Genomic DNA, 27970 nt, shown 5'->3' with positions numbered 1-27970 from the left:
TCTCCAGGCAAGAACACTGGAGTGGGTTGCCATTTCCTTCTCCAATGTATGCATGAATGCTAAGTCGCTCCAGTCGTGTCTGACCCTGTACGACCCCATGGACAGCAGCCCACCAGGCTCCTCCATCCACAGGATTCTCTAGGCAAGAATACTGCAGTGGGTTGCCATTTCCTTCTCCACAGCAGCTCTGAGAATGTTCTAAAGTACACCGACGGTTCTCGTGTATCTTATGATTCTCACCTGTTCAACTGCTAAGATAAAGGAAGCAATATGGTGAAGGACAGGGCAGTCGGGCATGCTGCAGTCCGTGGGGTCACAAAGAGTCAGATACTCAGTGACTGAACAACCACAACGTCCACTGCCTGCTCACTGTGCAGAGAGCTCGACATGTCTTGGTATCAGCCCTGGCAAGATGAGGTCACTACCAGATCCAGGAGGAAGTTCACCACTGGCTAGAACGGGTCCTTGGAAATAATGGGAGCTCCAGACAGTAAACCAATTGTCTTAGGCTGGAAATGTTTTCAAAAAAGCTTCTGATGGGAGCTCATGGCAGCTGCAGCTAACCAGCTTCAAAGCCTGCCACAGGTTCCCATGCACTGGAGGAGATCTGTTTTCATCAGGGTCCTTTCAAATTCTGATGAGCTGGCCAGACATTTGTTTCAAAATATCTCTAGTTCTTCCTAATTGTGTCAGCAGTGGCTCCTAGAAAGAACTTTTAAAATATCTTTTAATCTTCATTGTATTTATCTCTTGAGGTATTTATATCTTTTTGGGAACCCAAAAGTTTCACATGTTATAAAAGAATGTCATGGTTCCATATTTTACTTTTTACAACTTTAGAGGTATCAGTCAATCATGAGATAATCCCTTTGACATTCACTCAAAGCTCTTTGATTCAATTGTTAACTGTTATTCTTGGGGACTAGGGGTGATTATTTCACAATGCCTGATGGTTTCTTTTGGAATCAGCATTTATTTCATGAACAGATCCACCTCATTTTTTGTTCTTCAATCCAGACAGTGTTAGAGTGATTACTACACAGTACAGTTCTTAAGTACTGGAGAACATTTGAAAATTTAGTCAGAACAGCTAATCTTATAAAATCACAGATGTTTAAATAACTCTAGTTAGAAGAGCTACTTTTCTTGAAAAGTAAGGTAGGTTTCAAGCACACAAAACCACGAAAAAGGGTAGACAGAGTGCTTAGCTATGACACCAAATGTATGATCCATAAAAGAAAAAAACCTGGACTTCAAAATTAGATTAATAAATTTAGTTAATTAGATTTCAGAAAATAAAAACATAAGTCAAAGAGTATGAGAAAATATTTTCAAATCATATTATCTGATATAGGACTTATATCTAGAGTACATAAAGGAATCTTACAAGTTAAAAAGACATAACTCCAAAGAATATACACAAATGGCCCCTAAGCTCATGAAAGTGTGTTCAGCATCATTAGTCATCAGGTGAAAGAAAGTAAAAACCACAGTGAGACATCACTTCATACTCACCAGGATATGGAGAAACTGGAATCCTCACACGTCACGGGTAGGAATGTACAACTGGTATGGCCGCGGTGGAAAATAGTCTGGCTATTCATTGAAAGGCTAGAGTTCCCATATGACACAGCAATTCCACTTCTAATTATTTATCAAGATAAATTTTGTAAAAAAATAAGAAAGAAAGAAAATCTCCCTTTGTGCAAGGGTTTTACTTACTAAGGTTCCACTTTAGGCCTGTTGTGGTCACCTGATTGCAAGGCTGTCCAACAGGAATGAGGCCACACCAATCACCTTCCATCCCGGTATCTACATGCAATTTGTGCTTTCCCTGAGGCAGAGAAGGAATGATCATTAAGATGGGAGAAGAAAAGACAGCACGTTAATGTGTACTGAAGATCTGGTCATATGCACCAGAACCATCCTAGTGATGGTTCACATAATTTATCATACTTAATCCTACGAAAAGGAGTACATCAAGGCTGTATATTGTCACCCTGCTGATTTAACTTATATGCAGAGTACATCATGAGAAACGCTGGACTGGAAGAAACACAAGCTGGAATCAAGATTGCCGGGAGAAATATCAATAACCTCAGATATAAAGATGACACCACCCTTATGGCAGAAAGTGAAGAGGAACTATAGAGCCTCTTGATGAAGGTGAAAGAGGAGAGTCAAAAAGTTGGCTTAAAGCTCAACATTCAGAAAAACGAAGATCATGGCATCTGGTCCCATCACTTCATGGCAAATAGATGGGGAAACAGTGGAAACAGTGACAGACTTTATATTTTTGGGCTCTAAAATCACTGCAGATGGTGACTGCAGCCATGAAATTAAAAGACGCTTACTCCTTGGAAGGAAAGTTATGACCAACCTAGATAGCATATTAAAAACCAGAGACATTACTTTGCCAACAAAGGTCCGTCTAGTCAAGGCTATGGTTTTTCCAGTGGTCATGTATGGAAGTGAGAGTTGGACTTTGAAAAAAGCTGAGCGCCAAAGAATTGATGCTTTTGAACAGTGGTGTTGAAGAAGACTCTTGAGAGTCCCTTGGATTGCAAGGAGATCCAACCAGTCCATCCTAAAGGAGATCAGTCCTGGGTGTTCATTGGAAGGACTGATGATAAAGCTGAAACTCCAATACTTTGGCCACCTCATGTGAAGAGCTGACTCATTGGAAAAGACCCTGATGCTGGGAAAGATTGAAGGCAGGAGGAGAAAGGGACGACAGAGGATGAGATGGCTGGATGGCATCACTGACTTGATGGACATGAGTTTGAGTAAACTCCAGGAGTTGGTGATGGACAGGGAGGCCTGGCGTGCTGCAATTCATGGGGTCGCAAAGAGTCAGACATGACTGAGTGACTGAACTGATACTGAACTGATACTGAATCCTAACAACAAACTTAGGTTAGACAGCATCACCTATCAGACTCAGTGGCCATGAATTTGAGCAAACTCCAGAAGACAGTGAAGGACAGGGAAGCCTGGTATGCTGCAGTCCATGTGGTTGCAAAGAATCAGACACGATTTAGTGACTGAACAACAACATGTACTGAATCATCCTACAGAACTTTCACCTGACTTAATACTAGCAACAGTTTTACAAGGTATCTTACTGTTAATTATTACTTTAACGTATCAGAAAATTGAAGTTTGCAGAGATTAAATTGTCCAGGATGTACAGATAACAAGGAGCAGAAGCTGGATTACTACCTATACCTTCCACTTCCAAAGACTAAACTGATTTCATGTGCTAAACAAACAGCGCTAAAGGATAGAGAATTCAAGGGTCTTAATGAAATGCTTGCTTGAGGGTAAATACAACATTGCTGCCTACGTAAAATCCCTGCTTTGTACCTGAGAACTGGGCTTCTGACCGTTAGAATTCAATGTTAACCCTCCTGGTGATTAGTCTGTTTCCTACACCCACACCTCTAGGAGATCTCAGTGACAAGTCTGTCTACCAGGAAACAGAGTACCGGCCCTGAGAAGTGAGTATGCTCCTTCTATTCTGATTCTGAAATCGGACATACTTTAAAATGTTTTCTATTTTTCAGTTTACAGTAAAGTTAAATGTAATGCTCAATCAAGGCCACAAGGCTTGCTTTTAAATAAAATACTTGGAAACTCTTTCTTCTACAAAGTAATGCTTTTCTATTCCCACCCTATTTGCTATTCTGTCCTTAGGGTTATGCAGTCTTTATAAAAAGATACCTCAAGTTCTTTTGGGACAATGTCAATATACGATACATTCAACAATAGAGTAAAAAAGGTATTTTTTTTTCATAATTCAAACAACTCTAAAGGAATAAGCTCCAAAATATATTCATTTTAATAAAATAATGTTTTAAAGTATATTTAACATATGACATATTACCAGACTAAGGTATCTAGGTCTCCTTGTACAATCATTTTACTTGTATTGTAACTACAGCTCTTGTACTGTATATTGTAATCTCTGAGAACTTATTCTATTGTACAGGCCTCAAGATACAAGTAGGATTTGTCTTCTGTTAAAAGATTGCTTTTGTTAGGGAAAACAGTTCTCTAGGTTGCATGAGTTCTTGTATATAACACAAGTTCATTCAGACATTTACTACCAATACAATTCATATATATATATTTCTATTTGAGCATTCAAGGAGAGGGCATAAATTCAATTCGAAGGGCTTGAATACACATTCAAACACAAAGAAGATTTTTAAAGAAAATTTAAACTACATTTGAACTTGGTGTCCATCAGTGGAAGAAAGATAGGCAATATACGTAGATATACAACAAGCAATAGATTACATGCAAACAGAGAAATGTGAGTGGATTGAAAACACAAGGTACTGGGAAAACATAATGCATAGTAGGAAACAGAATCATGATAAGTTAAAGAACCCATCTACAAAATGAAAATAAATGCAAGAACTGCCATATGACCCTGCAATCCCACTGCTGGGCATACACACCAAGGAAACCAGAACTGAAAGAGACACAGGCACCCCAATGTTCATCACAGCACTGTTTACAATAGCTAGGACATGGAAGCAACCTAGATGTCCATCTGCAGATGAATGGATAAGAAAGCTGTGGTACCTATACACAATGGAGTATTACTCAGCCATTAAAAAAGAATAGATTTGAATTAGTTCTAATGAGGTGGATGAAACTGAAGCCTATTATACAGACTGAAGTACGTCAGAAAGAAAAACACCAATACAGTACATTAATGCATATATATGGAATTTAGAAAGATGGCAATGATGATCCTAAATGCGAGATAACAAAAGAGACACAGATGTAAAAATAGACTTTTAGACTCTGTGGGAGGAGGCGAGGGTGGGATGATTTGAGAGAATAGCATTGAAACATGTATATTGCCATATGTGAGATAGATCGCCAGTCCAGGTTCGATGCATGAGACAGGGTGCTCAGGGCTGGTGTACTGGGATGACCCTGAGGGATGGGATGGGGAGGGACGTGGGAGGGGGGTTCAGGATGGGGAACACACCCATGGCTGACTCATGTCAATGTATGGCAAAAACCACTACAATATTGTAAAGTAATTAGCCTCCAATTAAAATAAATTTTAAAAAAGACACTTCTTCTAACATTAAAAATATATATTAAAATTTTAAATATATAAGCATATATACACACAGTAACAATTTCCTCTCCCTAATGGGAATTGCTATCTTCCCAAGTGAGTCAGTGGTAAAGAATCCTCCTGCCAATGCAGGAGATGTGAGTTTGATCCCTGGGTTGGGAAGATCCTCTGGAGAAGGAAATGGCAGTCCAGTCCAGTATTCTTGCTTGGGAAACCCCATGGACAGAGAAGTCGGGTGAGCTACAGTCCATGGTGTCATAAACAGCTGGATACAACTTTAGCAACTAAGCACAGTGGGAACACATACAGGAACAAAAGGGAAGGAATGGATCAATCAACCAATGAGGACTATTGTCTGGATCAGAGATGACGACGTGCTATGAACTAACAAGTATGACTGATCCAACACTGAAATCTCATACAAATAACAAGTGCATATTTTAGATAGGAAGCAATACAAGATTTAGAAATTTTTAGATTTTTCTGGGGCTTCCCTGGTGGCTCAGCTGGTAAAGAATTCGCCTGCAATGCGGGAGACCTGGGTTCAATCCTTGAGCTGGGAAGATCCCCTGGAGAAGGAAAAGAAGATCCCTTGGAGAAGACTTTTCTGAAGGAAAAACCAGAGAAAATATTTCAATAATTCTAAACAGTAATTCAGGAAAGAGGAATGATTGGGAGATAGCCATGGGAGAAACTCAAAAGTGAAATAAAAACTAATCTTGTTCCTGAATAATGATCTTTGGTGTTTTTATGTAATTTAGAGCACAGGCATATAAACCGTATTATTATTATAGAAGTTCGCCACCTATTTCAGTGTAAAAGCAATGCTATAATTTTCAGAAGGCACAGGTAAGGAAAAGAGCAGAAGAAAGTGCAGTGGGCCTCATTTCCTCATCCCTTCTGTCATATGGGAATTAGGAAACACAGCCTAGAGTTGCAGAGTTTTATAAAGGGGGATTTGAAAATTCCTCCTGGCCTGAGTTACAGGTAATTCGGGTAAGGTGCCCAAGTGGCAGCAATGGGACTGAGAGGTGGGATCTGAAACAGCTCCATTCTCCATCCTCAAACCAGTGTCACAGATGAGCTATTCACACAACTGTATACATGAAAACTGTGACCAAGGCATGGAAGGCAAAGCACACGGAAGGAAGAAAGGTACCAGATCAGAGATCCAATCAGGTCTAGGGGAAGGCAGCGTGTAAGCAAGGGGAGCGCTTAGCGGAGACCCTCGTCCAGGAACCCAAGGATGAACCCGAGCCAACAGGAGCGAAGAGGCGCGCGGGCCTGTGCGCATGTGCGGAGACCACGCGGCGGCCCAATGAGCGGGTTGCTGGCGGCTCACTGAGCCCGTAGGGGGTGCACAGGAGTTTGTCAGAGGAGCACAGCTATTCTGTGTGACACTGTGCTGGTGACTAAGCAGCACAAGGAGGCCTCTGTCAAAACCACAGAAAGATCAACACGAGGAGTGAACCCTAATGCAAGTGATGGACCTTCGTTAATAACGTATCAACACTGGCTCACTATTTGTAGAACATGTACCACACTAATGCAAGATAATAGGGGAAGCTGCTGGTGGGAGAGGGGTTATGTGGGAACTCTAATTGGCTCAATTTTCTGTAAGTGTAAAACTGCAGTAAACATAAACAGTATTATTATTATTTTTTAAAAGTCTCTCAATGACCTTTTCACTTTCTCATCCCTTAGTGAACAGCAACAGGCACTGGTGGGTTTGAAACCACAGCCAGCTAGATGAACCACACACAGGGAAACAGGCAGTGGCTTTTCACCTGTCCTTACCACTTTATTCTGTTTTTTTTCCCCCTAAGAAAAAAGGTGTTTTTCTTTGTTCCCTTTTAATTTCCAGATATGAACTATCTTTATTTCTTTGTTTAGAATTTTTCCCTAAGCTTATTTACGCTGAAATAGCTTGACATGTGAATTTTGAGTTTTGTTTCTCTCTACTAAAAATAATTCTCTCTGACAATACAGGAGCTAAATTTAATATAAATTATCATAGAGAGGTGCCAGATGTAACAGCCTTTAACAAATTCAGAAAGTAGTTACAAAACCTCTTTTTTCATCAAAGGAGTTCATGAGAGAGGGTACTGCAGAAATTCTGATTTCCTTAGAATCGCTTTGGCTTTAGCTGCAAAGGAGTAGGCACGGTGGTCACGTGTTGCAGTGGCGGATACCAGCCCGATGAGGGCTGGACTGCCGGGGTCAATCAGAAAGCACAGCACAAAAAAAAAAAGGAAAGCACAGCACATCAGAGGGGTTGCAGGTGACTCGAGGTCTCCTGGGTGCTGGGTGGCAGAGGACATGGGACCAAGAAGGGTAGGAAATGCTCATCTGGACCAGGTCATTCTACCTCTGTCTCTGGTAACGTGTCTCTGAGGATTAGAACTGTCACTTCTTCATTTCTCACGGGTCCTTGGGTGTCTTATTTTCAATGCGTTACTGTTAATTCCGGTCTTTTCATCTCGTTCCTCCTTCTGTGGCCTGCTTAATAGTTTGGAAGTGGTCGGCTGAATGCATTACCATGTTTGGTGCTCTGCCTAACTGCAGTCAAGAATGACAAAGGAGATAAGGAATGATTTCTCTCCTCCTCCCTAGGAAGATTCTTTAACTTCTATCGTACAATACAAGGGAAACGGCATAAACACATGTTAAGTTTTATTATCCCAGGGAGAGGGTGGCTGTTACAAAATCCACTGATTTAAATGACAGAATGGTAAGCTTTCTTTTCCAGTACTGCTATATATTCATTGCTTTCCTCATTATTTTAAGATTCAACAGACCTTGAAATTTTCAATCTGGGAATAAATTAGTTTGTGGACCTAAAAAGTCACAGATAGGTCTTTGTCTTCAATCAATTAACGTTTTTTTCTCCTGCTCCAAAAAGGTATTTAGCCACAAGTGAATTGGTCTTTGTGTTTCTCACTATGCAAATTTAGCTTTCTATGGTTAACTGAGAGCAATACTATGCTTTTCTCCTGTATCCTCACGTCTGTGTGACACCTTTACAGCGAATAACAAAAGGAATTTCTGTTCTTTCCTCAGATTTCTCAATTCATAATATATTCTAGCCTATATGGGATTTGACACAGGCAGGCATGCAGCCTGACAGTATAGAACTTCCCTAAAGATTTATGTCATTCCTGGAGACCAAAGGCACATGAACTAATCACTGACTTCCATCTACTCTCATGAATCACTGCTCAGCTTCCTATTCTGTCGCCTGTTCTGAGCTACGATGACTCTTTGAAGTCAAAGGCAGTTCTATAAGGTAAAGATGGAACAAAAATAAATCACAGACAGTTTGGTTTTCCAATCATGGTTATTTTTAACATATTACCAACTTCAATAAGGGATGAAACTGTAATTCAGTGAAAGGCAAGGAAGACACTGCTTGGCATCCATGCTGAAAATCCTACTTTCGAGCGTGTGAAGGACCGGCAGCATCACAGCCACTGCGCTGACCTAGGCTGTAATGGCAACCCAGAGCAAAACATACACAAGTGGACACCTACTGAAGGGGTGAAAATCACTGTCCTTTTGATTGCATTTTACCTCCTCTAAAAATGACAAGGACATGACCAAGAGAAGAGAGAAGAGCTCACCCTTGACTTTGCTTTTGCAAAAATACCAAACATTGAGGCCTCTGAATCCTGTTTACACCTTTAAAACATTTAAGTCCAATAACAATGCCAAGTTTTATGCTAAATTACCTTACTGGGGCACTCACAAAATACAGAGCAATTTTAACAAGCTCATTCACAAAGCAAGTGAACAGTGAACACAGGAAGAACACAAATGTCTTTTCTACTCACTGCAAAATATTTAAGGAGCAGATGCTGATGCTAGTTTATAAAGTGGATAACCTTTTATCAAACTGCTGTTAAAAATGCTGATATTACACACTCTGTGGCTAACTGAAACTAAAATTTCTGGCACACAGTTAGACCCAATAGGAATGGAATACTACTGTACATGGATTTAAAATACAAGACTAACCTCTGGTAGCTCATCTTTCCTTAGTTTGTGTGGGTACTTAAAAGTTATCAGTGAACTCATAACTAGTTATCAGTGAATAACACCACGGGAATTTCGATAGCTGCAGGAAAGAACACTGAAAGAAGTCAACGGAAGGATCTATACTATATTTACTAGGCAAAAAGGTTATCTCTCCCACACCAAGGCAGACTTTTGTGCTGGTACATTTCATACTGTGACTGTTCACATAATTTAGTCAGCGAACTTACAACTATAAAATTTCAGAACTAGAGGACTCACATATTTACTTTTATTCTGCTCCACAACTGTAGAATTCAGAAGTCAAGCATGTTGGTTTAATATTTATTCCTTTATTTATCACTGATTCACTGATTGTGTTTCCTTCTGAAATGCATTAATTCCTTGTCTATAGAGAACTTTTAGAGTTCCCAAGCATATCATAAAACCACATGTGCCGAAGATTACCCCACAGAACCCTGCTCGAATGAACACTAGCTTCTTGGATCCCCTCCTGGAAGTCACAGCACACACCCGCATCCTAGGTGTTTCAGAAGCAAAAAACTCTATTTATCTGAGCAAGTGTTTCCCAAACTTACTTGACTACAGATCCTTTCCCTGCCCCTTAAAATAGCACTGCACAATTACCCACGAAACTTGTATTTCATAAAATCCACCTAGGAAAATACTGATTTGGAATGGTGATTTTGCACATAGCACCTGAAACTATGTTTTTGGTTGAATATTTCCACAGTCGGAACATTTCACTGATATGTTCTGAAATTAATAACCTCCATCTGACTTTTGTTTGGGAAATTATTTAGTCACCTGAGGCTGAAATCATGTGTATTTTGCTAAGAGGTAGGCTTACTTTCTGATTAAAAGGTTAATGACAATAGCCTGTTAGGCTACTTTATTCAAAAGTCAAAAATACTTATGAAACATCCACTGCTGGAAGAGACAGTAAAATAGGCTAATTTTCTCCTGAACTCCCAACACTACATAGTTCAAATTAAAACTGATGCAGTCAACATTTATCCTTTCTACCCTAGCACTTTAGTGTTGTTGTTTTTTTTTCAATACAATGTATCCTATCCTATCTCTAAGCCTTCCTTTTAGTGCAGTCAGAGAAAATCATCTGGTGAGTGCTCTCATGCTAAATTGCCAGAAACCTACTCTTTGCTCCTCCAAAAGATATGGGCATTTTAAACGATGACTTCTAAAGACAATACTTATCCAAGAAGCAAGCATTTCTAACAGTGGAAACAGGACAGGTTACACTGAAAGATATATTTTGAGTCAAAAAGTGATCACAGAGTTTTCAAATAACTTCAGATAAATGTTACTCTATGGAATGTAGCATGTGAGCATGAAGCCCATGTTCCTCTATTCTTGGGTTTTATCTCCATCCTTAATGGAGAGAAGCTATAAAGCAAAGGTCAAACTCTACCTTCTTTTGAAAGCTCCCTCTGGATTCCAGTTAACATAGATCACTTGCTTTTAATGTCTACAATCTTTAATTTTTATGCTACAAAATAGAGAGCATTTTGTTACTGTCTTGCATCTCTCAAATGGGTGAATGTTATATCCTAAAAAACAATAACATTTCCTTGAAGGCAAAACCCCACCTTTCATTTCCCTTAGATATTTAGCGCAGGGGAAGGAACATACTAAATGTCCAACAAAACATCTGATTATTGTTTTAGAGCAAAAGGAAAAAGTATCAATAAAAAGGCATCAATATACTTAGAAAAACCTTTATCAAAATTAAAGTAGATGAGGGAGAGTCCAGTTGAACTGAAAATTCTTAGGCACCGAGATAGAATTCTTTGTGTACATGATGTCTGCTCAAATGGATACTAGGATAAACCACATACAACCAACAATTACAAATACCCCATTGACAGGATTCCATGCACTTCTCCTTTCTGTTACAGCAGAGGCAATGGCACCCCACTCCAGTACTCTTGCCTGGAAAATCCCATGGACAGAGGAGCCTGGTAGGTTGCAGTCTATGGGGTCGCTAAGAGTCGGTCACGACTGAGCGACTTCACTTTTACTTTTCACTTTCATGCACTGGAGAAGGAAATGGCAACCCACTCCAGTGTTCTTGCCTGGAGAATCCCAGGGACGGGGGAGCCTGGTGGGCTGCCATCTATGGGGTCACACAGAGTCGGACACGACTGAAGTGACTTAGCAGCAGCAGCAGCAAGTCATTAAGACGGGTACAGCAACAGAGGGTAATTGGGAGATAGCCTGACACTGGACACACTCCTGGATGATCCTGTTCATTATCCTATCCAAATGCACTCCAGGAATCATGTCTGCTTACTGAGATGCAGTATGGCTGATGTTCAGCATGTTTAACTAAGCTGGGTGTCTCCTTTGGTTTTGTTTTGCTTCCCACTCATGCTCACAATGCTCATGGGATATTGTTAGTGCTACTGAAGACGGGGAGAGAAAAAGGAAACTTTGCATTCATTTATTTATTTCAAACCCCAGCTCGACTATCAAACTTTATATACAGGGAGAAATAATGAGAAAGTTCCAGTTGAAGAAAAAAGAGAAGCAAGATAACAATTTTTGAATATCTGCTCTGACCTAATATTCTTCTGGGCACCATAACTCTCGTAACAGTCAGGAGTGACAGGGCTGCTACCAAATTAGAGGCTGTGGACACAGTATCATCATTAACTTGCTCAAGATCACTCAAGTATTCACTAACAGACGTGGGATCTAAACCCAGGTACGCTGGGATTTTAATGTCTACTTCATTCTACTATATCCTCCTGCTTCTCTTCAAAAGCCAGGTGACAATTTCACTCCTTTGTTTTTCTTCCTATTCTTGATTTTGTTCCCTATAGTCAACCACCAAGTTAAGCCTTTGCATGATCTTGTGCAACATTTATCCTAAATAATAAATACTTGTGCAGCCAATGAATTAATATCTTCCTTGACCCCAGCCACCTCTCTTCAACATTTCCCATTCTATTTACACGTCCCCACTCATTTAACTGTCCTTTGCTAGTAACTGATCATAAGGAGGGTGCTGACAAGGATATGGGAGATGCTCATTTGTATTTTCAAAACACAATTAGTGGGTCTTCCAGAAGTTCATTAAGAATGGTTAATGCAAAAAACCAAAGACTGGGCAAATAAAATTAAAAAGATTAACATAAAAAAGTACTGTCTAAAAGATCTGAATATTTTTAGTCAGGAGCAGACAGAATATTTTGCTTCTTTCCCAGATCCTATGATGTATAAATTAGAAGCAGTAGTTTATTCAAATACAAATTTCAAGATTTGGTTCACGCCTCACATCTTTGATGAAAGCACTTCTTTCCCAAAGCCCTCTGTGAACCCTCAGGCTGGGTTACCTGCACACCCTCAAGGGAGAAACTACAGCTCATTGATTTCTGTATCTTTAAAATATCAACCAGTCTTGGACACATAGTTGGAATACAGTAGATATTTATTGAAATGGGGTAGGGGGAGGCATTAAGCTTAGCTGTTTTCACGTAACTACTCTTGACCTCCAAGTGCCACCTTGCTAACCCATTTGTTCCTTTTTAGATTAAAGCTCCTAGAAAGGGTTCTCTAAATTCACTGTTCCAATTCTTTTACATTCATTCCAGTTAAGCCTTTGCTTAATTAACCTCTTTTCCAAATCAGCTTTCACCAAAACAACCCATGACCTCCAAGCTGCTAAACCCAATGGTCAGTTACTAGTCCTCTGACTTAAACTGTCAGTAGAATTTGCAAAGGGTTATCACTCACTCCTTCGTGATTACTATCTCTGCTCTGCTTCCAGAACACTACTCCTCTTGGTTTTCCTCTTCACCCACAGTTTCCTTTGCTGTCTCCTCCTCTTCTCTCCAAATCCTACACATGGATTGCCTCAGGGCTTGGTCCCTTGGTGTCAGCGAGATCTTCCTCTCTAATTTACTTAGTAATCCATGTGTCTCCTGTGTGAGCTCAGTTAAATCGTCTAGATCTTGGCAAATCACAGATTTGTATCTCTAGCCAGACTTCTCTCTGGCCCTGAGCATACAACTGCCTGCTGAATACATGAACACATCCTGATTTTTTACCTCAAACCCACCTCTATACATAGCTTTTGATCTGAGTGGACTTCTATCCCATCTTTCAAACTGCTCGGGTGGAAAGTTCTTCTTTTTTCATACCCCTGAGGAAATCCCATCAGATTCCTATGACTTCTCACAATTTCTTTCACTACTGCCTTAAACAAGTCACCATGACAGGATCTCCCCCTGGTCACACCAGAGTCCACTCAGCCGCCAAGGTGACCCTTTAAAAGCAAGTCACACTGACCCCACCCTCAAGAGAAATACTCCTAGCTTTCTGAACGCCTTCCATTTCCCTCTGCTAGCCCCTGAGGACTCTGACTAGGCTTGAGATCCTGTCCATGGAGTGAGCCTGAGGAAAATGCTATCATTATCAATGAATCCTTGTTCTGAGCCAGCCCGGGGTAGTTTGTTCTACGTACGGGGCTACAGTTAAAAGGCACAGGGGCTAAAGAAAGACTTCGGGATTTGAATTGCTTTTCACCATGTTACTGTTTCGTTTTCCTCATCCATTAAACCAGAATGAAATACTGTTGCGAGGATTAAATGGCTTGATCCGTGAAGTGTGTACAATCATGCCTGCCACAGGCACCACGAGCTCTGTAAGTGTTCACTACTGTCATTTTTTATCATACGAGAGGACTACGATGGGCAACAAAACACAGAGTCACTTGTAATTTAGGTAATTTTCCTGCCTCTCATTTTTTGTGTCACAAATGTTAGGGTAATTTTGTCTTCTGAAAGCAGTCTGAAAAGTACCCCATAATATACTAAGTATTATGTATTGGCACAAGGTTAAAATCCATACACCTTTCAAGTTGTATATCCACAGATCACAACCTCAATTTTCACGTAGTTTTATTTTGGTACCTCTTACAAATGAAGTAAGGGTCTTTAACATCAGAAAGGTAAAAATGCTGATTTGGGGAGGGGGTAGTTTTTGACTCTTGTTGTTATTCAGTCACTCAGTCATGTCTGACTATTTGCAACCCCATGGACTGCAGGACACCAGGCTTCCCTGTTCTTCACTATCTCCCAGAGTTCAAACTCATGTCCATTGGATCAATGATGCCCTCCAGCCATCTCATCCTCTGTCATCCCCTTCTCCTCCTACCCTCAATCTTCCCCAGCATCAGGGTCTTTTCCAGAGAGTCAACTCTTTGCATCAGATGGCCAAAGTATTGGAGCTTCAGCTTCAGCATCTGTCTTTCCAATGAACACCCAGGACTGATCTCCTTTAGGATGGACTGGCTGGATCTCCTTGTAGTCCAAGGGACTCTCAAGAGTCTTCTCCAACACCACAGTTCGAAATCATCAATTCTTTGGTGCTTAGGTAAAATTATGGTAAGATTTCTAAGAGAAATATCATGTCTTAATGCAGCTTAGCTTTACAGCTCTGTGCTGTTAGGGAGTTTATTATCACAGTGGCACAATTAAGCGACTGGGTGTGGTGCACTGGGTCTGAAGTAACAAGTAACATGGCAGAAGTCTATGTTTGTCACAAATCAAGTGATCACGGACTCATATTCACCTCACAGCTGAACCACATACCTTTTACTCTCCTGTATTCCTACAGCCATGAAATTAAAAGATGCTTGCTCCTTGGAAGAAAAGCTATGACCAACCTAGACAGCTTATTAAAAAGCAGAGACATTATTTTGCCAACAAGGTCCATCTAGTCAAGGCTATGGTTTTTCCAGTGGTCATGTATGGATGTGAGAGTTGGACTATAAAGAAAGCTGAGCACTGAAGAATTGATGCATTTGAACTGTGGTGTTGGAGAAGACTCTTGAGAGTCCCTTAGGCTGCAAGGAGATCCAACCAGTCCATCCTAAAGGAAATCAGTCCAGAATATTCATTGGAAGGTCTGATGCTGAAGCTGAAACTTCAATCCTTTGGCCACCTGATGCGAAGAACTGACTCATTTGAAAAGACCCTGATGCTGGGAAAGATTGAAGGTGGGAGAAGAAGGGGACGACAGAGGATGAGATGGTTGGATGGCATCACTGACTCAGTGGACATGAGTTGAGTAAACTCTGGGAGTTGGTGATGGACAGGGAGGCCTGGTGTGCTGCAGTCCATGGGGTCGCAGAGTAAGACACAACTGAATGACTGAACTGATTCCTATGAGTATATGTATTCATGTGCACTTAATGCTCTTTTATCTTATTTCTCTGTGGTGGTCAGTCTCCAAGATAGCACCCAAGGAACCTTGCCTCCTGGAATCTATATCTTTGCCTAGTGACTCTTCTACACTGAATAGGACTAACCTGTGTACCAACTGGCCATACAGAGAGGAGTGGAGCTGCTCCCTGCCTCCGACCAGCATCTGTTTGCCAGCTATTGGAGTGAGCTGCCTGGGAACCACATGACTGATGCTGGGACAACTGAACTTCATGAGACTTCAAGTTTGAAACATCCAGAAGAGCCAAAATTCCATATTTCCAAGGAAATTCTTAGACTTAATAAATGCTTATTGTTGTTTTATGACACCAAGTTTTGTGGTGACTTGTTACACCATCTCCAAACTCTTTCTAGATGTCTCTTTCTGCACTGTTGTATCTTTGTATCCCCATTGCTTATTTTTCTTCATTTCCTGTGCCTTTTCTGTTTCTTTAAGTGTCCCTAAAACAGACAAGAGGTAGGTATGGGTGTATATATATATATATATATATATATATATATATATATATGAAAATGAAAGCAAAAGTGAAGTCGTGTCCGACTCTTTGCAACCCATGGACTGTATCCCACCAGGGTCCTGTGTCCATGGAATTCTCCAGGTCCCTTCTCCAGAGGATCTTCCCAACCCAGGGATCAAACCCCCCTTTCTTGCATTGCAGGCAGATGCTTTACCATCTGAGCAACCAGGGAGGCCGTGTGTGTGTGTGTGTGTGTGTGTGTGTGTGTACATATATATGTATATATATACACATGTATATATTCAATTTTGTTCAAAAGAATATATGGATCCCTTTTAAAATACGGAAGTTTTGTTTTTCTTTCTTTCTAAAGGAAAACAACCAGCTTTTCTTTACCTCCTTCTCTGTGGGTTGTTTGCACTGATTTTTCCATCATATTTATTCTTTCCTAAACTATCAACTTGAGAAAGGTAAGGGTAAAGCCTGAGTAAAAAAGATTCCACAACAACTAATAGGTTTAGCTGCTTGGTCATTCCGACTCTTGCACTCCACAGACTTAGCCCACGAGGTTCCTCTGTCCATGGGATTCTCCAGGCAAGAATACTGGAGTGGGTTGCCATTTCCTTCTCCAACAACAATTAATAAATTGCATATTAATAGAATTAAGATACATAACAAAATCATGAAAACACAGCATCTCATGTTTAAGCACACTCAGTTCAGTCACTCAGTCATGTCCAACTCTTTGCGACCCCATGAATCACAGCACGCCAGGCCTCCCTGTCCATCACCAACTCCCGGAGTTCACTCAGACTCATGTCCATCAAGTCAGTGATACCATCCAGCCATCTTATCCTCTGTCGTCCCCTTCTCCTCCTGTCCCCAATCCCTCCCAGCATCAGAGTCTTTTCCAATGAGTCAACTCTTCACATGAGGTGGCCAAAGTACTGGAGTTTCAGCTTTAGCATCATTCCTTCCAAAGAAATCCCAGGGCTGATCTCCTTCAGAATGGACTGGTTGGATCTCCTTGCAGTCCAAGGGACTCTCAAGAGTCTTCTCCAACACCACAGTTCAAAAGCATCAATTCTTCGGCACTCAGCCTTCTTCACAGTCCAACTCTCACATCCATACATAAGCACACTACACTATCTAAACTCATTATACTGAATGCATTTAAAAAGAGTATTTTAAAGCAAGAATGAGCCATATTTCATGATGAATTTGGTATAATGGAGGGAGGAAGATCATTAAAAATATTATGCATTAACCATCTCACTTCCTATCCAAAAGTCACTTATTTAATTTCATGTAAATAAATGGTGAAATGTGACCAGTTATTTTTAATTTCGATACTATAAAGTTTCCACAGCTGGATCCTCTAATTCCAGATGAATTTCAGGAGCAACACACGAGAGGCTGCTTCCTGTGTTCTCAATCTTATATTTTCTCCTCTTCTAATTTCTTTATACGATAAAAAAAATTTTTGTTTTAGTTCTGCTGGTACCAATTTATGGTGTTCTAGAAACTCCACAATGATGGGAAAGAACAGGTGCTCACAACAAAGTAGAATTACCAACATATTTATGGCCCTATCATTTGACAGGGAAGGTCAAAGCTTCTCAGAGTTTATTCATAACCCTGCACCGGCTTTCAATTCTTGGAAAATTGCTCCTTGATACCCAGCTTCCCTGAAATCGCAGAGTGGCAGCCACTCTCTTCAGGCATAAATCAGATTCTAAATAACTGATAGCACTTTTCCGTCTAGACCTGGACAAGAAAAGCACTGTATTCTCTCTGTAGAGTGTGGCGGCTTAGGAAAACAGCACAGGATGTTTTTAGGGTTTAATTTCTGAAATCATCTGTAAGAAAACATTCTTTGGGATTATAAAATTCAAGGCCCTGCTCGTGAATGTCACTATCGTTTTTACATCCTCTCCTCTTTCATTCTCTAAATCCAAATTCAATACTATTATGGACTTAGTGCCTGCTTATCATGATTAATCTTGTCATGACTTTGTCATTCTGTACTTAAAATGTGCAAAATGTGTGACTTTGGCATACTAAAATCCAGGCCAAAGACACAATGGCAATGAAGTAAGTGGATGTGTGTGTCTGTTCTTGTTGTGTTTCAGTCTCCGAGTTTTGTCTGACTCTTTGCAACCCCATGGACTGCCACACGCCAGGCCTCCCTGTCCTTCACCATCTCCAGGAATTTGCCCAAGTTCATGTCCACTGAATCCGTGATGCTATCCAGCCATTTCATCCAATTAAAGGAAGATACATAATTTTTTAAAAAGCCAAGACAACATACTGTGAGTGTTTTTCTGTAAGATGTCAGCAGTTCTTTGTTGCGAGGAATCTTAGGAACTAGGCTTGGGAAGCCTTTATTCTAATAATTAGTAACATTATTTTTTAAAATACTTGGCATTTAACATCTCAGTCATGGTAGTTGTCCATCTCTTCTAAGATATAGGGAACATACCTGGGTCTTAAAAACAAAAAATACACTATGTGAAAAATAGTTAAAAACTATGGATCTTCAATCAGCAGACATGGTTTTCAACTGAAGAGTTACCTCTTTCTACATTATCAGTGAAAATGATTGTTGTTTTTCATTAGTGGTGGTGTTCACTCAGTCATGTCCAACTCTTTGCCATCCCATGGACTGCAGCATGCCAGGCTTGCTTGTCCTTCACCATCTCCCTGAGACTGCTCAAACTCATGTCCCTTGAGTCAGTGATGCCATCCAACCATCTCATCCTCTGTCATTCCCTTCTCCTCCCGCCTTCAATCTTTCCCAGAATCAGGGTCTTTTCCAATGAGTCGGTTCTTCTCATCAGGTGGCCAAAGTATTGGAGCTTCAGCAATATTTGGTGACTATTCAGGGTTGATTTCCTTTAGGATTGACTGGTTTGATCTCCTTGCAGTTCAAGGAACTCTCAAGAGTCTTCTCCAGCACCACAGATCCAAGGCATCAGTTCTTCAGTGCTCAGCCTTTTTTATTGTCAGGCTCTCACAGTTAAGAGAATTCCAAGCACATGACTACTTGGAAAACCATAGTTTTGACTATATGGACCTTTGTATGCAAAGTAATGTCTCTGCTTTTCAATATTCTGGCTAGGTTTGTCATGGCTTTCCTTCCAAGGAGCAAGCATCTTTCAATTTCATGGCTGCAGTCATTGTCCACAGTGACTTTGGAGCCCAAGAAAATAAAGTCTGTCATTGTTTCCATTGTTTCCCCATCTATTTGCCATGATGTGATGGGACTGGATGCCATTAGTTTTCTGAATGTTGAGTTTTAAGCCAGCTTTTTCACTCTCCTCTTTCACCTTCATCAAGAAGCTATTTCCTCTTTGCTTTCAGTCATAAGGGTGGCATCATCTTCATATCTGCATATTGCTATTTCTCCCTGAAGTTTTGATTCCAGCTTTTGTGTCATCCAGCCCCAGCATTTCTCATGATGTACTCTGCATTTAGTTAAATGATCAGGGTGACAATATACAGCCTTGATGTACTTTCATTAGTAGTTCATCTTCATAAAAATTAATATGATGCTATTAAGGGCCATTCAGATGACTGTTTTGTCAGAGAAGTCTGGCATTCAGTCCCAGTTGTACTGTTTCAGCTGATACTTCGCACTGGGTTGATAGTAACAATGCCAAAAGAGGCAGCAACTTAACAGAGCTTCTACTATGGTTGGGGATCAGCAGGGACTCATGTCTCACTAGCTGGGAATGACAGCTGTCCTGCCACGTACTGGTCCTGTGACTTTGCACAATTCTATTAATTCTTCACACCTCAATTTCTTCATTTGTAAAACGGAGGTAATGGTATTATCTAACATCGGAGACTTGTTGCCAAGCTTAAATTAAGCAGCGCACATTTAACTTGTATGCAACCAGGGGGTTGTAAAGAGTCAGACACAACTTCGAGACTGAACAACAACAATAAAGTGCTCCTAACTGAGTGCCTGGCACATAGTTTTTAAATGTATCTTAGCTATTCCGCTCTCATCATTTTATCATGGCGAGTAATAAAAATGATGGAGGTGGGACTAACGTGTGAATTTTGCACTTGTGTAAGGAAAGGGGTTTTGCTGTTCATCATTGCTGCTGCTGCTGCTAAGTCGCTTCAGTCATGTCTGACTCAATGCGACCCCATAGACGGCAGCCCACCAGGCTCCCCCGTACCTGGGATTCTCCAGGCAAGAACACTGGAGTGGGTTGCCATTTCCTTCTCCAATGTGTGAAAGTGAAAAGTGAAAGTGAAGTTGCTCAGTCGTGTCCAACTCTTAGCGACCCCATGGACTGCAGCCTACCAGGCTCCTCCGTCCATGGGATTTTCCAGGCAAGAGTACTGGATTACAGTGCCATTGCCTTCTCCGGTTCATGATTCAGTTCAGTTCAGTTCAGTCACTCAGTCGTGTCCGACTCTTTGCAACCCCATGAATCGCAGCGTGCCAGGCCTCCCTGTCCATCACCAACTCCCTGAGTTCACTCAGACTCATGTCCATTAAATCCTTGATGCCATCCAGCCATCTCATCCTCTGTCGTCCCCTTCTCCTCCTGCCCCTAATCCCTCCCAGCATCAGAGTCTTTTCCAATGCGTCAACTCTTCGCATGAGGTGGCCGAAGTACTGGAGTTTCAGCTTTAGCATCATTCCTTCCAAAGAAATCCCAGGGCTGATCTCCTTCAGAATGGACTGGTTGGATCTCCTTGCAGTCCAAGGGACTCTCAAGAGTCTTCTCCAACACCACAGTTCAAAAGCATCAATTCTTCGGTGCTCAGCCTTCTTCACAGTCCAACTCTCACATCCATACATGACCACAGGAAAAACCACATCATTAATTATTCTCTAATTTTGTCAGATAAGCTAATGAAGAAAACAAGACGCAGCAGACAGGTGACAACGTGGTCCACACAGAGCTTTTCTATGACATGCATTCATCTAACTTCACCACTGTCTACAGTACCTCATTCAGCCTCAATCCTGGTACTAAGGCCGATCTACACAGCAGCCTTATGTCACTTTCCCTGTATCTCAAGGCTGCAGTGAAAACACAAATCAAGTAAGTAGACAGAGAGCCTACTGAAGGAACAAAAAACCATACAACCCAATCATTATGTATCTTTAAAAAATGCCATAATGCTACTGCCTTAATTTACACCCTAGCACCGCCATAAATGCCACTATGATTCAAGGTATTGCTCTGTTTTGACGGATTACCCTAATAGTGGTCAAAACCTGAATCCTTACCTTCTGACTTTAAGTTGAACACCACCATCTGGTATAAGATGCTATTTAGAAAACGTCATTTTAGGGTAATTTTTAATTCTCAATGAAGTTTTAAATATTACTAATACAACTAACTTTCAAACCTAGTACTCCCTTTAGCCAACATTGAATAATTTAAGTCCTCAGTCCTTTCTCTCCTAACCCACATACATGTGTGTGTCTGTATATATATATATACACACATACACTCAAACAGAAAACATTTTTTTAAATCAGGATAATTCTGTTATATGAGGAGCTTCCTTGATGGCTCAGATGGTAAAGAATCTGCCTGCAATGCAGAAGACTCTAGTTCAATCCCCAAGTCAGGAAGATCCCCTGGAGAAGGGAATTGCTACCTATTCCAGCATAGTTGCCTGGAGAATCCTACAGAGAGCCTGGGAGGCTACAGTTCCTGGGGTCGCAAAACGCTGGACATGACTGAGTGACTAACATTGCTATATGAGAAGCCTGCATGATGTTACAGAGGAAGAGCATAAGGCAGTAAAGAGAGCACAAAATTAAGGTAAGTAAAGTCCATAGGGTCGCCAAGAGTCGGACAAGACTTAGAGACTGAACAATAAGCGTGCCTGTGACCTCAGAGGAATCTCATCCTGCAGGCCCACTTCAAAATGATGAAGGTCTCCTTAGCTGCCCTCTGTGATTGACTACCTTAAGGAAAGTACCACATGCCTGACGAGATCTTCTGGTGTTTCCCACTGAATAGGAAACTTTTACGTTACTCCACTTTTAAAATAAGGGGGGATGTAGAAGTTAACAGCATCACAGTTAGTAGTGATGGATGAAAAGTGTGAAAGAACTAGGGCGAAAGAGAACGTAAAGCTTCTGGATGTGGGGCTGCTCAGAGTCCTGGCAGCGCCGGGAGAAAGTGCTGAAATTGAGAGGTGTCACGATTTACCATTTCAGAGCTTGAGTCTTCTAAGCACTTAAAACTTAAATGAATATGGAGTGGATAATGAGATTTCTTTCCTTCTAAAATGTAAGCCTGATGAATGATGCTTGAAAAGAACAACCAGTCATTTTTATGAGTGCTCAGCACAGCAATATAAGGGACTTTTTTTTTCTGTACTTAAAAGAAAAATTTTCTTTGTTTTGGCTTCTTAAGGATGGTGACATCCCTTGTTGGAAGAAATATCACCTCTATAAACTTATCTAGCTAAGATACTGCACTTTCTTCCTCAATACTAAAAATCAATTATGAATATATTTTAAGCTATAAAACCATAGATTTGTGTTAATGACCGTATATCCTAATTGAATTCTAGTATTATTTACAACAACCAAAATGACTAGTTGCACTTAAAATACACTCATGTGTGATAATGAATTGGTTACGGCTTGTAAGAAAATACATGGCAGGTTTACAGACAATTGTACGTAACAGAAAATACTCTTGTATTTGATAAAAATAAGAAATAAGTCTTGTAAAAAAATCACAGTCTAGGAAGAATCTAAAGACCTTAAAGGACTTAAGGTCTTTTGTGAGCCTTAGGAAAGAGAAAAAGTACCTCAATGCTATTGGTTTTTTTTTTTTTTTTTGCAAGCCCAGAAGTTGCCAAAGACAAATTTCTTAAATCACAAATCAGGCGAGAATTGTATAAAACTATCTTGTTTCTATTTTAAGAAGCATTCATTAATTAAGGTTCTGCTTTTTAAAATAGTTATCTTGAAGTAAAAATTGTTGCCATGTTAAAAATGATTCATATTTGCATACGCATGAGCATTTTCATCTCAAGGAAGATGGTCCAAAAACTATAATATCTGATACTTCATAACTAAATCCTATGAACATACAGATTTATATCAAAACTATTTTCACATTCAATTTAAACATGAGAGTCACCTTGAGTTATTTTTTAGAATCTAAATGTGAGATGGAGAAATATTATCATTTAGAAGGTGAATAGAAAATGTTCTACGAAATATGCACAGACAGCCCTTAAAACAAGTTAGAACTGCGCATTTCTTGAGAACCTATGACTCTACAAAGATCCAATATTTTGGATAATAAAAATGAAATTATGATAAAAATTACGTATGTAGCAAAAACCCACTACAATACAATTTAAGGTATATTCAATTCCAATTTCTCAAATAAAATTTTTCTCAGTAACTTTAAAAAACATAGCTCTAAGTTTTAAAACCTAAATGAGAAAAGAGAAAATCTTCAAGTAATAACAATAATTTAGAATATTAACAAAACCATGTTTATTTCAGACTCTCATATACAACTGTCTATTCAAGGTTCAGTGAGCGTCTCTAACTTAACACAATCACGTGGAACTCCTATTCTCACCTCTTGTTTTCAAGCCCATCCTATTCCTCTCCCAGTTTTCAACATGTCAGTAAATGGTACCACCATCGACCAAGCCAAAAACTAAACTGATTATTCTACTCAATAAAGGGCAACATGAACAAAGCTAATAGATGATGTAAGGAAAAAGAATACTTTGTAACGTTCAAAATTGACTAGGGATTTATCTTTAAAATATATCCGGAGTACCAGCAAATCAGCAATAAAAATTTGACAGTATTGCTGACAGAAAAATGAGTAAAGACAAACAAGGATATGAAGAGTTGCTCATCAGTTCAGTTCAGTTCAGTCACTCAGTCGTGTCCGACTCTTTTCGACCCCATGAATCACAGCACACCAGGCCTCCCTGTCCATCACCAACTCCCGGAGTTCACTCAGACTCATGTCCATCGAGTCAGTGATGCCATCCAGCCATCTCATCCTCTGTCGTCCCCTTCTCCTCCTGCCCCCAATCCCTCCCAGCATCAGAGTCTTTTCCAATGAGTCAACTCTTCACATGAGGTGGCCAAAGTACTGGAGTTTCAGCTTTAGCATCATTCCTTCCAAAGAAATCCCAGGGCTGATCTCCTTCAGAATGGACTGGTTGGATCTCCTTGCAGTCCAAGGGACTCTCAAGAGTCTTCTCCAACACCACAGTTCAAAAGCATCAATTCTTCAGCACTCAGCTTTCTTCACAGTCCAACTCTCACATCCATAAATGACCACTGTAAAAACCATAACCTTGACTAGACGGACCTCTGTTGGCAAAGTAATGTCTCTGCTTTTCAATATGCTCTCTAGGTTGGTCATAACTTTTCTTCCAAGGAGTAAGCGTCTTTTAATTTCATGGCTGCAGTCACCATCTGCAGTGATTTTGGAGCCCAGAAAAATAAAGTCTGACACTGTTTCTCCATCTATTTTCCATGAAGTGATGAGACCAGATACCATGATCTTCGTTTTCTGAATGTTGAGCTTTAAGCCAACTTTTCCACTCTCCTCTTTTCACTTTCATCAAGAGGCTTTTTAGTTCCTCTTCACTTTCTACCATAAGGGTGGTGTCATCTGCATATCTGAGGTTATTGATATTTCTCCCGGCAATCTTGATTTCAGTTTGTGCTTCTTCCAGCCCTACTTGCTAGTAATTATAGAAATACAAGCGAAAACAATGAAATATCACTTGATTCCTATATACTTTATACCCAGAAATCTGGATAATGTGAAATGTTGGTGGGGATATGGCGATATTTTCAAACACACACGTGCGCGTAAGCACACACAGAACTCCCTCACACACTGCTGACTTGGTAAAAACCATTCTAGAGAGCAATCGGTCCCTAGTTAAATAAAGTAAATGTACGTCCCATTACCTCATAATTCTTTTCTTGTGTGTGTAGTTGCTCAGACATGTCCAACTCTCTGCAGCTCCTTGAACCATAGCCCACCAGGCTCCTCTGTCCGAGGGATTTTCCAGGCAAGAATACTGGAGTGGGTTGCCATTTCCTTCTCCAGGGGATTTTCCTGACCCTGAGATTGAACCTGTGTCTTCTGCATTGACAGGAGGATTCTTTAACACTAGCACTACCTGGGAAGGCCTTTTTTTTTTTTTAAGATGTACATGTAAGTGAAAGAAAAGCTCACATGGGCCATAAGGATATATACATGAGGTGGCACACTGGGAAATTATTTGTGGTGATGTAACTGAGCAGGACTGGTGGGGGACAAAGGACATAGAAGCAACTTGGTGTCCAGCACTCAGAAAGTGAATAAGCAAATATAATAGATACACAATATTTAGGGCTATGAAAAATTAAAAGGAAGAGAGTCGATGTATACACAGCAACACAGATAAATCTTAAAAACATAATGCTGAATAAAAAAGATGGAGGAAGCTTAAAAACACATGGCTAAGCAAAACAAGCCAGTCTAAAAGGACTACATATTGTATGATTCCAGTTATATGATATTCAGGGAAGGGGAAAACTATATAGAGACAGGAAAAAGACGAGTGAGATTCCTGGGGTAGAGGGGAAGGTGGGGACTGATGACTATGTGAAGCTCAGGGGACTGTCAGGATGACGAAACCACACTGCCTGCACTGAACTGTAAGGGTGGATTCACAACAGTAGGGGTTTGTCAAAACCTACAGAACTTTACCACACAGAGAATGGATTTTATCATATATAGATTTTAAAAACCATTTAGGAGGATCATAGGATTTTTGGATAAAATTTAGACTGTGAAAAGACAACCTAACTATATTACAAATATATGGAGGAGCCTCAATAGAGGGAGAAGGGAAGGGTGCTAGCCTAAGTACTCTGGAAATGAAAAGAGTCTAAAACTGAAGGCAAAAGAACTATGTAGAACTACTGTCCTCTTGCTGATAAAGTTGTTTCTTACAGGGGTACAAGTTATTAACTCTAACACTGAAACACATGCATATTTGAATTAAATAAGTAACTAAATGGATGGTGGGTGCTGAGATCCAGGTTTGACACTGTTTAAGTGAGAGGTTATAGACCAGCAAGAGAAATAAGCTAGAATGATCCATGTGATAATGGATTACATTTGGAAATATCAATAAGAACTCATGTGTAACTTATTAATATGCAGATAATTACATACAGAATTTCATATAAATATGAATATATACACAGTTTAAAATACACATCTATAGTTCTTTGCTAAGAAGGTCTAAAAAGTGACACCCCAGTAACAGTAAGTACAGCTAGCATCCAGATCTTGGTTTCTAAAGCCATTCTTCAAAAACTGTGAAACAGAACTCTGCGGAAAAATGGGTGATTCCAAGACTAGGGCAGGAAATATACAAAATGAGCTTGGAACACCTTCTAGTAGAAGGAAGGAAGCATGTGTGTGAGGACTGTGTGCGTGTGCACACATGCGCACACACACACACTCAGGGGCTCTGTCCAAAATGCACAGAAATCAAGTGCAAGAGCTCCTAGAGGCCAACAGTGGGGCAGTTTGAACAACTGAATAAAGTAGGATTAGAACAAATCAAAGTACAACATAAATACTCATGACCTCAATCTGATAAAAATAAATTACCAAATAAAATTTTAAATGGAGAGAAAAGAGGGAAATCTACACAGAATTTCAAATAAATTGTGGAGCTACACCACCCTAATGGAGGGACAATTAAACCTCCAGTCTCTAATGTACACTGCACACCATGACTTCCTTCAGAGTCAGATGGGAGGAGGCTATACACTAACCTTATGTGGGGAAAAAAAACAGACACATAATATTTCAGACAGGTGACCAAGTTAACAAAAAACCAGTCATAAATCATGTTGATAATATGCACCCTTGATATGTGATAAAAATGGCACTTTAACTCTGTGCTCTTCCTCTGTTTTTAATTTTTTTAAATTTAAATTTATTTATTTTAATTAGAGGCTAATTACTTTACAATATTGTATTGGTTTTGCCATACATCAACATGAATCTGCCTCGGGTGTACACGTTCAGTCGTGTCCAACCCTGTGTGACCCCATAGATGGCAGCCCACCAGGCTCCCCCATCCCTGGGATTCTATAGGCAAGAAATACTGGAGTGAGTTGCCATTTCCTTCTCCAATGCATGAAGGTGAAAAGTGAAAGTGAAGTTGCTCAGTCATGTCTGACTCTTAGTGACCCCACGGACTGCAGCCTACCAGGCTCCTCCATCCATGGGATTTTCCAGGCAAGAATACTGGAGTGGGGTGCCATTGCCTTTTCCACATCTAACTAAGATTCCTCAAAATTATCAAGGTCAACAAAAACAAGGAAAGTCTGAGGGGGAAAACAACAACAGCAACAACAACAGCAGCAGCAAGAAAACCATAAAGACAAGAACAAGGAGATACAACATCTAAATGTAACATAGGAACCCAAAATAGAAAAAGGATATTAGATTAAAAAGTAATGACACATGAAAAAACTATGGGCTTTAGTTAACAACAACGGATCAACTTTTGGTTCATTAATTGTAACAAATGTACATTATTTATAGGTTACTAACAGGGGAACCATGTGCAGGGGCCAGGGGGCATACATAGGGACTTTCTGTGCTACCTGTTCAATCTAATCTTTAAGTTTGAAACTGTTCTAAAATATATGCCTATTAGAAAATTAATTACATAAAAAAACAGTAAGAAAAGATAAAACAGTATCACTTATACAAAGCATAAGTACATACATACACCTGCCCAAAAATAAAATGTCTGACAAAGAAGAAAAACAGAAAATTACATGCAACATGTATTACGGACAATATGCAGAGTTTCTAACAATATACAAAAAAAAAAAAAGGAAAAGCCAACAACTTTACAGAAAACATGGGCAGTGCAGAGAAAAAGAATGTGAAGTTTTTAAATATGCTCAATCTCATCTGTAATAAGAGAAATGCAAATGAAAACTACTCTGGGATATTATTTCTCACCTGGTAGATCAATAAGACTGACAGAAAACAGGGAACTCTAGTCATTACATCTGACATTCCTATGGGGGAGCATTTAGAAGTAACTTTTTGACACAG

General features: G+C 40.1%; 1 protein-coding gene across 4 annotated transcripts in view; it reads right to left on the bottom strand.

Moving 5' to 3' along the window:
* Window positions 1-27970, bottom strand: part of TPK1 (thiamin pyrophosphokinase 1) — a 387814-nt gene that overhangs the window by 112107 nt on the left and 247737 nt on the right. For 3 of the 4 annotated variants that reach the window (XM_027538741.1, XM_027538740.1, XM_027538739.1), the window contains exon 8: window positions 1723-1834. In XM_027538741.1, the coding sequence (XP_027394542.1) occupies window positions 1723-1834 (112 nt within the window). Of the gene's footprint in view, window positions 1-136; window positions 713-1722; window positions 1835-27970 lie in introns of those variants that run through there. The other variant, XM_027538742.1, reaches the window with a different exon arrangement.

This window comes from Bos indicus x Bos taurus, chromosome 4 (assembly GCF_003369695.1).
Source record: "Bos indicus x Bos taurus breed Angus x Brahman F1 hybrid chromosome 4, Bos_hybrid_MaternalHap_v2.0, whole genome shotgun sequence".
NCBI classification, from domain to species: domain Eukaryota; kingdom Metazoa; phylum Chordata; class Mammalia; order Artiodactyla; family Bovidae; genus Bos; species Bos indicus x Bos taurus.
This window is presented reverse-complemented; position numbering and strand designations above follow the sequence as displayed.